Below are 12,121 nucleotides of genomic sequence, written 5' to 3'. Positions count from 1 at the left end.
TCTCTTCAATTTGTTTCATGATTTCAGGTTCATCTTCCTGAACTAATTCTAGTAAACTGCTTACTTTTTCTTTTTCCTCTTTGATTCTTGTGGTTCTATTTAGATTATACTTCTCTTCCATTCCTAATATAATTATACATTTCTTTTTATCTGCTAAGTCTCTTACTATATTCTCCTTCTGTCTCATCACTTTAATAACTGAGTCTTCAGTTTGTTCTTTCATTTGCTGTTTTATTATGTCAGTAAATGCAATTTTACTGTTCTCTTGGATTTTTTTCCAACCCTGTGCTTTTTTTGCTATGAACTCTTTATTCTATTTATTATTCCTCTTTAATTCCTCATTCTCATCTTTTACTTCTTTTAACTGTCTTTTTAATTCTTCTATTTCTTTAGTTAAGTCTTTGTTTACCTTCTCTAATTCTTCCAATTTTTCAACTCTCTGTACAATCTTTGTTATTTGACCAAACCTACTCTCCCAATGTTCGGTCATTTTCTCAAGTTTTTCCTCTGGGCTTGCTAATCGGGGGAGGTTGGTATCTCCCCCCCACCTCATTAAATCCTTGGAAATTATTATCTTCACTTTCCATTGTGCTGCTCTTGTCTATATTTCTAATCTTTACATTTTTGCTAATCCCTTCTTCCTCAAAATTATCATTCGTCCTTCGTTTGTTTACAAGTCGCCTGGCCTCCTGGACCAAGTCCTCCCCTTCCTCATTTCCTTCCATTTCCCTCAGTAATCCCTCCCCTTCTCCTTTTTCATCACCTTCCCACTACACCACGAGCTTTCCCCTTCCCTATAAATTCAACACAGGTACTTCCTTGTCATTGTTATCCTTGAAATCCTTGGATAACTACGGAGTCCAAACATCACTGTCACCTCGACGTACGTGTATTTACCTAGTTGTATTTACCTAGTTGTATTTTACGGGAAGGGGAGCTATGCTCGTGGGGTCCCGTCTTCATATCTCATTTTATCTAAACTATTTTTAAATTCATGTATTGTTTTTGCACACACCACTTTCTCATCTAACTTGTTCCAACTGTCTATTACTCTGTGAGGAAAGCTGTTCTTTTTCAAATCTCTTCTATAGCTGTCTTTTTTTATTTTCTTTCCGTGTCCTCTTGTATTTCTGTCATCCCATTTTATCAGCTTCTCTCTATCAGTAATTTCCATGCCTTTCATAATTCATGATAGTTTTGAGAGTGTTGGTGCCAATTTTGTAATTGCTCTTTTTATTCTTTCAAGTTTTTTTATACATTTTTTTGTACTTGGTGACCACATCGTTGCTGCATATTCCAGTCTTGGCCTTATCAGGGTGATTAGTATTTTCTTCACCATTTCTTCATCCAGGTATGTAAATGCAACTTTGATTGTTCTTATTAAATTATAAGTTTCTCCAAAAATCTTATTTATATGTTTCTCAGGTGACATATTATACGTAACAATGACTCCCAGGTCTTTCTCATTTTCTACTTTTTTTATTCCTTCTTCTCCCAAATTATATGATCCTGTTATTTTTCCAAATTCCATTATACTACACTTTTTTGTATTGAACTCCATCTCCCACTTCCTACTCCATTCCTGTACTTTATATAGATCTCTCTGTAGTGATTCACAATCTTCTTCTGTTTTCACTCTTTTTAGTAGTTTTGCATCATCTGCAAAGAAGCTCATATAGCTTTCAATTCCTTCATCCATATCATTAATATATATAGCAAACATTATTGGGGCCAGTACTGTTCCCTGCGGAACACCGCTTATTACTTTATCCCATTTTGAGTGTTGGTTTCTTATCACTACTCTCATTATTCTTTCTTGCAAAAAGTCTTCCATCCAATTTAGCAGTTTGCCCTGTATTCCTCCTTCAGTTTCTAATTTCTTAAGCAACTTCTTATGTGGTACTTTGTCAAAAGCTTTCTTTAGGTCTAGAAATGCACAGTCCGCCCATCCATCTCTTTCTTGTATTATATCTATTAGCCTTGAATAGAAACATATTATATTGGTGACGCATGATCGTCCTTGTCTGAATCCAAATTGCCTTGGATTTAACACTTTGTTTTTTTTTCTAAATATTTTACCCATCTACTTTTGATAATTCTTTCACAAATTTTTGCTATTGTACTTGTTAGAGAGACTGGTCTATAGTTTGTAGGTTCTTCTTTATTTCCTCCTTTATATATAGGTACTATATTTGCTTTTTTCCAATCTTCTGGAACTTTTCCTTCTTTCAAGGAACTGTTTATTATGCTATGTATTTTGTCTGCCAGTTCATTCCTGCATTCTTTCAGAATCCAGTTTGCTATTTCATCTGGTCCATGCGATTTTCTGACATCAAGATTACTCAAGTGTGTCAATATTTCATTCTTTGTTACTTCTATTTCTTCCATAGGGGGGACTTTCTTTTTCCACTCAATCTCTTCAGGTTGTATGTTCTCCCTTGTAAACACTGATTTAAAATGTTTGTTCATAATTTCCGCCATTTCCATTTCCTCAGTGTATTCAACTCCCCCTTGTCTTAATTTCTCCAAGTCTTGTTTGTTTTTCAGTTTATTGTTTAAAAATCTGTAGAATAGTTTTGGTTGATCTTTACACTTTTCTATGACATCTTTTTCATATTTTCTCTTTTCCTCTCTGCATGCTTGTACATATTCATTTCTATAACCGGTATATATTTTCCATTTTTCAGGTCTTCTGTCTTTTTTCCATCTGGTCCAGGCTTTGTCTCTTTTGTCTTTTAACTCCCTACAACTTTTGTTGTACCAGCATTTTACATATTCTTTTTCTTGTTTTTGTCTTGGGACATACTTTTCCACTCCTTTTTTGTAAATTTTTGTCAAAATATTCTATTTCTCTTCCACTGTTGTTTCTTCTTTGTATATTTCTTCCCAGTTTTCTTGTTGAAAGAATTCTCTTATTTTATCAAAGTTTGCTTTTTCATACATCATTCTTCCTTTTCTATATTGTTCATTTCTTTTCATATATTTTTCTTCATTAAGTTCCAGTTCAATCAATATGTGGTCACTTTTACTTATTGGTGTTTTATATTCAATCTTGTCCACTATTCTAGGTTCAGATGTAATTATTAAGTCTAGTCTCGATGGTTCTTCTTCATTTCTATACCTAGTGTTCTCCTGTATCCATTGTGTCATTGTATGGTCAGTAATCATCTCAAGTAGAGCGTTTCCCCATGAGCCGTCTCCACCCTTTACTGTCATTTCTTCCCAGCAGATTTCTTTGCAATTAAAGTCGCCCATCATAACTATTCTTCCTCCATCTTCCATTATTTTATCTAATGTTATCTTTGTGTCCTCTAACATACTTTTATGTTCACTCTCCTCCCATGAGGCTGTTTTCGGAGGCACATAATTTATCACAAATTTTCTGCTCTTCTTATCTCTGTCTTCCACTTCTATCATAATCATCTCTACTGTATTCTTTCCATATATGACGCCCCTCACGTTTATATCCTTCTTAGTCAGGAACATAACTCCACCCCCTTGCTTTTTCTCTCTGTTTTTAATCCAATAATTATATGCATCATGTCCTACACTGTTGGGTGGTAGTGGACCTTTTAATTTTGTTTCTACAATTCCCATTATGTCCGGTTCTTTTTCTTTCAAATAATAATTCAGCTCATTCAATCCTGTTATTAATCCATCTATATTTGTGTAAGACACTCTTAGTTTTCTGTCACTTCCATTATGTTCTCTGTTTCCCTTTTGTTTTTCTCTTGTATGTCGAACCGCCTTAGTTTCATATTCACTACTCTCCAATAGAATCTCTCTTTTTCTGACTCCGTTCTGCTCTCGTTTTTTTTTTCTTAGCTTCAAGTCTTTTCTGCTTTTCTTCCTCTCTTTCCTCTTTATTCATTTCCCTTTTTATCCATACCTTTTTATATTGTTCACTTGTTGCTAGTTTCCCTGTTTTGGATAAGATATTCTCTGCCATCGTTTGTGACCTGAATTTAATCTTAATTGGTCTGGTCTTATCTGTACTATACTTTCCGAGCCTGAATTTTTCCTCAATTTCCTTCATAATTTCTGGTTCATCTTCCTGAACTAATTTTAGTAAACTGCTTACTTTTTCATTTTCCTCATTGGTTCTTGAGGTTCTAATATAATTATACATTTCTTTTTATCAGCTAAGTCTCTTACTATATTCTCCTTCTGTCTCATCACTTTAATAACTGAGTCTTCAGTTTGTTCTCTCATTTGCTGTTTAATTATGTCAGTAAATGCAACTTTACTGTTTTCTTGAATTGTCTTCCATCCCTCTCTGTTTTCTTTATTATTCATCTTTAACTCTTCATTCTCCTTTTTTACTTCTTTTAACTGTCTTTTTAGGTCTTCTATTTCCTTAGTTAAGATTTTGTTCGCCTTCTCTAGTTCTTCCAATTTTTCAACCCTCTGTACAATGTTGCTAACATGACCGAACCTACGCTCCCAGTCCTCGATCATCTTATCGAACTTCCCTCTTTAAATCCCTGGACCGAACCTACGCTCCCAGTCCTCGATCATCTTATCGAACTTCCCTCTTTAAATCCCTGGAAAATATTCTCATCACTTTCTACTGTATTGCTCTTATCTATACTTCTAATCTTTACATTTTTATTAGACATTTCGTCGTCACTCAGCTGGTCGGGGGGCCGTTTTTTGGTGTTTACATTTCGTTTGTCTGCCTGGGCCAAGTCTTCTCCTTCCTCATTTCCTTCCATTTCCCTCAGCAATCCCTCCCCTTCTCTTCTTTCCCTACTTTCCCACTACCCCACGAGCAATTTCCCCCCCCCACCCTGTAAATACAATAGGCACTTCCTTTGCTTTGGGATCCACGAAACTTCACTTTTCTTCAGAACGTTCTCTAAGCCGTCCGTTCGTTGAAGTGTGTGTGTGTGTGTATATATATATTCATATGTATATATATATATATATATATATATATATATATATATATATATATTATTTTTTCTTTTTTCTTTCTTTTCTTTCTTTTCCAAGAGCCTAGTGGAGGTTCCTGTCCTGGATGTAGTGGGAGATGTGAAGGTGAGGAGGGGATCAGGGGTGGAGGGGGAGTTGGGGTGGGATTGATGAGAGTGTTGGGATGGTTTGGACATGTGGAGTAGGTGGGCGGGGAGAGATTGGTGGGGGAGGGTGGAGGGCAGAGGTGGGTGGGGTTGCAACCAAGGATGAGATGGATGGATAGGGTGAAAGGGGCATTAAAAAAGAGAGGTATGTCTGTTGAGGAAGGGAGAGGGCAGAAGATGAGGGAAAGTGGAGGATGGTTGTGTATATGATGCTGTGGTGTATGGAAGGAAGTGATATTTTGGTGCAGCCTAAAGGGATTCCTCTCCATCTCTTTTTCTGCATGAGGGGTCAGAGAGGGGTGTCACTGATTAAATGAAGTAGCCTTGCTGTGGATGTGCTATGTCTTCCTGCATTGCTTCTGACCCAGGGAAATGGGCGAGATGCAGGGATGACCTGTCATCCAGGAGGAGCCAAGAAAAGAAGGAGGAAGGGAGGAGTGGTGAATGGGAGTGGACTGGATGGGGATGAAATAGGTGGGAGTGGATTTATACCTTTCGACTTTGGCTACTTTCTTTATATGGGGGAGTGTCTGCCAGATCCACAAGAATCAGTATTGGCTCCAATAATGTTTGCTACTGGGTATTTATGTGAATGACATGGATGAAGATGTGAAATGTAACATGAGTTTCTTTGCAGATGATGCAAAATTGCTGAGGAAAGTGAATACTGAAAAGGATTGTGAATTGCTGCAGAGAGATTTGAACAAGGCTTGGAAATGGAATCAGAAGTGAGAAGTGAACTTCAACATCAAGAAATATAACATAATGGAATTTGGAAAATGTAAAAAAAGAATATCAGGACAGCATAAAATCAGTATAAAGGAAGTAAAGAAAGTGGGATCTGAAAAAGACCTAGGAGTAATCATCACAAATGACATATCTCCTGATAAACAGATAAACAAAATTGTCAGAGAATCCTACAACTTGCTAAGATCAATAAAGGTGGCTTTTACCTACTTGGACAAAGAAATGGTGAAGAAAATACTAGTCACACTGATAAGGCCTAGACTGGAGTGTGCTGTGACACTATGGTCAACCAATCCCAAAAAGAATATAAAGAAAATTGAAAGAATCCAGAGAGCAACTACGAAGATGGCCCCAACACTTTCAAAACTGTCATATGAGGAGAGATTGTCAAAACTGAAATTACCAACTCTGGAACAAAGAAGAGAAAGAGGGGACTTGCTAACCATCTATAGAATCATGAAAGGCATGGAAGTCCTTGATAGAGAAGACTTATTAAGGTGGGATAAGAGAAAGACAAGGGGACATGACGAGAAACTCAAAAAGAACAGTTATAGAAGAGACCTAAAAAAAACAACTTTCCACACAGAGTAGTGGATGTCTGGAACAAATTGGATGAAACAAAAGTGTGTGCAAAAACTATACATGAATTTAAGAGCAAACTTGACACTGCAAGATACAAAGACAGGACACCATGAGCATAGCTCCCCTTCCCATAAGATACAACTAGGTAAATAAGTAGTGCCTGATAGCTGGAGTTGGTTTATTCTCACCACTTTATTATTTAATAACCCCTGTCTTCATCATCTAAAATATTTTACAGAGCAGATGAGAAGGAAATTCCTTATACCATGACATATTTTCATCCCTTCACAGTCTTCCTCCATCCACTCTTACCTTTTGTGCTCTCCCTAGCCTACTCCACAGATATTTCTTATGGATCCAAGGCCTCCTTTTACTTCATCCCACCTCATTCTTGTCTTCCTCATAAGTTCCCTCCACACACATCTACTCTCCACACAACTTTTTGACAATCTTTCCTCGTTCATTCTTTCCATATGCTCAAGTCACCTCAACATTCTTTAGATAACTCTTTCTACCTCAATTCTGTGCCTCACCTCCACATTTCTCACTCTATCTATTTCTGTAACCCCTACTATACAGTATTTCTCAAACAGTGCTAATACTACTTCCATGATATCTTCTTCCTATGAGAAACACTATTTTGGAATGACAAATACATGGATCACAACTTTCTACAACTAAAAAGATCATAAAGTGATTCATGAATAACTAATTCAAAATACTTCACACACGCAAATATGAAGGCCACTTTTTAATCAAAGACTTCTCACTTTCTCTACTCACCTGCCAAGGTGCATCCACTGGTGAGGCATACGTCATTGGTTGACCTCGTTGTCTGTGTTGCCGTTAAAGGTTCTGCTGAGATAAGTGGCATCGATGAGATTTCTGCAAGCCAAAGTCAAGAGAAAAGAAGCATGCAGTTAGGTGCATTGTGAGATACAAAGTGCTAGTGCATGCTACATGCAGCAGTGCAGTTTATTGCATATTGTCACTTAGCACACTGGATGTGCAAGGGTATAGCTTCATAAATACAAGAATTTGCTATTATAAAATTGAGCTTAGTTGTGTAAGCCTTAATTTTTAAGTTAAGGACATTATTTCAAATGAATATTTGCAGATGACACGACTCAGTGGCACGGTTGGTAGAGTCCCTGACTGTCATTATGGCAGTCTGGGTTCGAATCCTACCCAGGGCTGAAATAATTTCATTATCGCTGCGCTTCGAGTCATTACTCCAACTCTCGTGGGGTGCATGTGCATGTAAGGTCACGGCATTACCCATAGATTGGCCATACGAGCTCTGAGCTCTCTTCCGGGAGAGAAATGGCTGTTGGTCACAAGTCCAACACGTGTTCCAAAGACCAAGGTGAGATGCATTCATGTACATGAGCAATTCCAGCTTATGTAGCCTAGTTATGTGACTGCAGGGTTTGTGTATGTGTGCTGTAATATGAATGTGTGAAACAATACAGAATGTGAACCTTTTTATTCTTATGTGTAGATTTGAGCTGATTTTTCTTATGTCCATTTCTGTTTTTCAGGATATCCTGATGTTTTATCAATGGAATAAAACCTACAAAGTTATATATATATATATATATATATATATATATATATATATGTACGTATATATATATATATATGTATACCGTATATTTCCGTGTATAAGACGACCTTTGTATAAGACGAGGCACAAAATTAGAGCAAATTTTTATGAATTTATCTCATATCGGTAGTATAAGGCGACTGCTAAATTACAAAAGCATCAGTGTATCAAACCTACCGTACAAAGACAATTGTTTTGATTACGTTTATCAGCTGTTTTTTTTAGCTTTTTCTCTTTTCTTTCTCATTACTTAACTGTATCCTTATACCAGAGAAATTACTTACTGTATGCTTTTAAATTCAAAATAAATGAAATAACAAAGCAAATCATGTATCATGATTTTCTGAGAACACACGTCAACTAACAAAAACGATTTATTTACGTTCCTGGTTCGACGTTTAAAGATAACGTTAGGTATCAATGGAACGAGTGGATGACGAATGGAGAGAAGTCATTTACAAAAGGTGGAGCTATGCGTAGTGCATCACTTGATGTTCTCTGCGAGTTTGTTATTAAAGCTTGGGAAAGTGTTAAGGTCGAAAGTATCGTAAAATCTATTAAAAAATTTGGAATCTAATGCCATGGATGGCACTGAAGATGATTTATTGTATGAAAGTGATGACGAAGCCGAAGTCGACTCACCGGAACCGGACTGGAATCCCTACGATGACGGCATATTTGAGGAATCTTGTGATATGTTCGAACAACTTTTCGAAACAGAGTGATGATTGTGACGAGTTTGAAGGGTTTTATATAAATAAATAAATAAAGTTTTATAATGTGTTAAGTTTTGAATGTAATGTAATTTTATTGAAAATAAAGGTTTTAGAAATACGTTTGATGTGTAATATATATTGATGATGATTAGAAATTAAGTTTTATAATTTTATAATCTTTAAATTTTGTATGTTTTTTATGCAACTACTGTAATAATTTTTTTTTATAAATAAACGTTTTGTGTACTGTAATCCAAAATTGTTATTTTCAGTCTTGAAAATTACTGAAAAGTTAGCGAAAGAAAAAGGTTGCGGTCTCACTAAACGTCGACCAAAGCCGACCCAACCCAAACAATAACGGCTTTTGCTCAAATGCATATAATTATGTATTAAAATTAGCATATGGTTGCATTATATGACCTATTTTCTTTAAAATGTGTGATTTGCGTGTAATTTGATCAAAGAGAAGTTCAATTTTATCCTCTGCAAAATTTAAATTACCAAAGTCGCCCAACGCCGACCAAACACAAACAATGACGGCTTTTGCTCAAATGCATAATTTTATATAAAAATTAGTATTTGGTTGCATTATTTGACCTATTTTCTTTAAGATTTGTGATTTTCATGAAATTTGATCAAAGAGAAGTTACGTTTTTATCACCTGCAAAATTACCAAAGTCGACCAAAGCCGACCAAATTATGCATTTGAGCAAAAGCCGTCATTGTGTTTGGTCGACTTTGGTAATTTTGCAGAGGATAAAAACGTAACTTTTCTTTGATCAAATTACATGAAAATCTCACATTTTAAAGAAAATTGGAGAATAATGCAACCATATGCTAATTTCTATTTAAATTATGCATTTGAGCAAAAGCTGTCATTGTTTGGGCTTGGTCGGCTTTGGTTGGCGTTGGTCGACTTTGGTCGACGTTTCGTGAGACCGTTAAAAGTACCGTGATTTCATTAATATAGAATTATTCCTCGAATTTATTAACAATTGCAATTTACTATAAATATATGCCAATAATATATATGGCAAATATGGTTTAATTACCTTTATTACCAGTTCTTATCATAATGTGAATCATTTCCTGCGAATCTGTGGTTATCGGCAGGCTAGCCTACCAAGTCATCTCACGTAGAATTCAAGGTCTGATTTTTATAATGGTAGTATAAGACGACCCCCAATTTTAAGGGGTGATTTTTTGTATTTTAGGGTCGTCTTATACGTATATATATATATATATATATATATATATATATATAACATATATATATATATATATACATATATATATATAATATATATATAAATATATGTATATATATATACATATATATACATATATATATATGCATATATATATATATATATATATATATATACATATATATATATATAATATATATATATACATATATATGTATATTTATTCAAAACACCTCCCTTTCCTCTACACTCTTCTCACTTCCAGGCCCATATGCGCTTACAAAGACCCACATCTCCCCTCCAGTTTCGTCACCCACATTAACCATGAAAGAAACCTCCTTCTGTTCCACCACATACTTACCTATCTCTTCATTTATATATATATATATATATATATTGTAATTTCAGAGGGATCAGCTTGTTGAGTGTAGTTGGGAAGGCTTATGGGAGGGTCTTGATTGAGAGGATTAGGAGAGGAACAGAGGGAGTAATTGGTGAGGAACAGTGTGATTTTAGGACAGGTAGGGGTTGTGTAGATCAGATTTTTGTGGTAAGACAAATATGTGAGAAAGCTATAGGAAAAGGTAAGGATGTTTTTTGGGCCTTTATGGATTTAGAAAAGGCTTACATTTGGGTAGACAGGAAGGTACTGTGGGAGGTACTGCAGATATATGGGATAGGAGGAAGACTATTAAGAGCAGTCAAGAGTTTTTACGGGAGTAGTAGAGCTTGTGTTAAGATTAGAAATGGAGAGAGTGAATGGTTTGAGGTAAAGGTGGGACTTCATCAGGGATGTGTTATGTCGCCCTAACTGTTCAATCTAAACATGGATGGGGTGGTGCGAGAGGTGAATGCAAGGGTAGTGGGTAGGGGGTTGGAGATGGTTACAGAAAATGGAGAAAATAAGCCAGTTGTTGTTTGCTAATGACATTGCGCTTGTAGCAGGATCAGAGGAAGGATTGAGGAAGTTGGTGACAGAGTTTGAGAAGGTGTGTGAAAGAAGGAAGCTGAAGATAAATGTGGGCAAAAGTAAGGCGATGAGATGTACAAGAGGAGAGAGTGACAGCAGGCTGGAAGTGAGCATTAAGGGAGAGAGACTGGAGGAAGTGGATAGTTTTAGATACTTGGGTGCGAATGTGGCAGGAAAGGGAGGAGTGGGCGTGGAGGTAGAATGTAGATTGAAAGAAGCAAGTAAATGCCTTGGTGGATTAAAAAATGTAACGAGAAATAGACATCTGGGAATGGATGCTAAGAAGTTATATTTACCTAGTTTACCTAATTGTATTTTGCAGGAAGGGGAGCTACGCTCGTGGTGTCGCACCTTCGTATCTCGCAGTCTCTAGTTTGCTCTTAAGCTCATGAATGGTTTTTGCGTACACTATTTCATTGTCCAGTTTGTTCCAAGTGTCCACCAAGCTATGCAGAAAACTGTTTTTCTTCAGATCTCTTCTCTAGCTATGTTTTTTATTTTCTTTCCATGTCCTCTTGTGCTTCTCCTGTCCCACTGTAACAAGTCCTCTCTGTCGAGTATTTCTGTGCCTTTCATGATTCTGTAGATGATCAGTAGGTCACCTCTCTCTCTTCTTTGCTCCAGAATAGGTAACTCCAGTTTAGCCAATCTCTCCTCATATGACAAGTTTGCAAGTGGAGGTGCCATTTTTGTTGCTGCTCTCTGGATTCTTTCTATTTTCTTTATATTCTTTTTGGTACTGGGTGACCACAATGTCGCCGCATATTCTAGTCTAGGCCTTATCAGTGTGACCAATATTTTTTTAATCATTTCTTCATCCAAATATGTAAATGAAGGAGCGATTGTGCCAACAGCACTGTACGGGGCAGAAACATGGAGCTTAAGAGAGGAAGAGAGAAGGAGTTTGAATGTGTTTGAGATGAAATGTCTGAGAAGTTTGATAGGGGTTACTAGGCTAGATGGAGTGAGAAATAAGGAGGTGAAGAGGAGAACAGGGGTGGAAAGGGAGTTGGGAGATAGGGTTGATGAAAGAATATTGGGATGGTTTGGACACATGGAAAGAATGAGTGAAGAAAGGTTAGTAAAAGAGGTGAGGAAGGCAGAGGTGGAAGGAGTGAATATGAGAGGGCGTCCTAGGATGAGATGGATGGATAGGGTAAAAGGGGCTTTACAATAGAGAGGAATGTCTGTAGAGGAAGGATGGGAGAGGA

General features: G+C 36.5%; 1 protein-coding gene across 3 annotated transcripts in view; it reads right to left on the bottom strand.

Annotated features, from left to right (window-relative positions):
- The window catches only part of Nep2 (M13 family metallopeptidase neprilysin 2), a 188,924-nt gene that overhangs the window by 63,882 nt on the left and 112,921 nt on the right, over positions 1-12,121 (bottom strand). For 2 of the 3 annotated variants that reach the window (XM_076172788.1, XM_076172790.1), the window contains exon 3: positions 7,194-7,295. In XM_076172788.1, the coding sequence (XP_076028903.1) occupies positions 7,194-7,295 (102 nt within the window). The remainder of the gene's footprint in view (positions 1-7,193; positions 7,296-12,121) is intronic. The other variant, XM_076172789.1, reaches the window with a different exon arrangement.

The sequence above is a fragment of the Oratosquilla oratoria genome, chromosome 33 (genome assembly GCF_046742065.1).
Source record: "Oratosquilla oratoria isolate Oo_2021 chromosome 33, ASM4674206v1, whole genome shotgun sequence".
In the NCBI taxonomy this organism is placed as follows: Eukaryota; Metazoa; Arthropoda; class Malacostraca; order Stomatopoda; family Squillidae; genus Oratosquilla; species Oratosquilla oratoria.
Note: the sequence above shows the minus strand (reverse complement) of the source record. Positions and strands in the feature narration are given on the sequence as shown.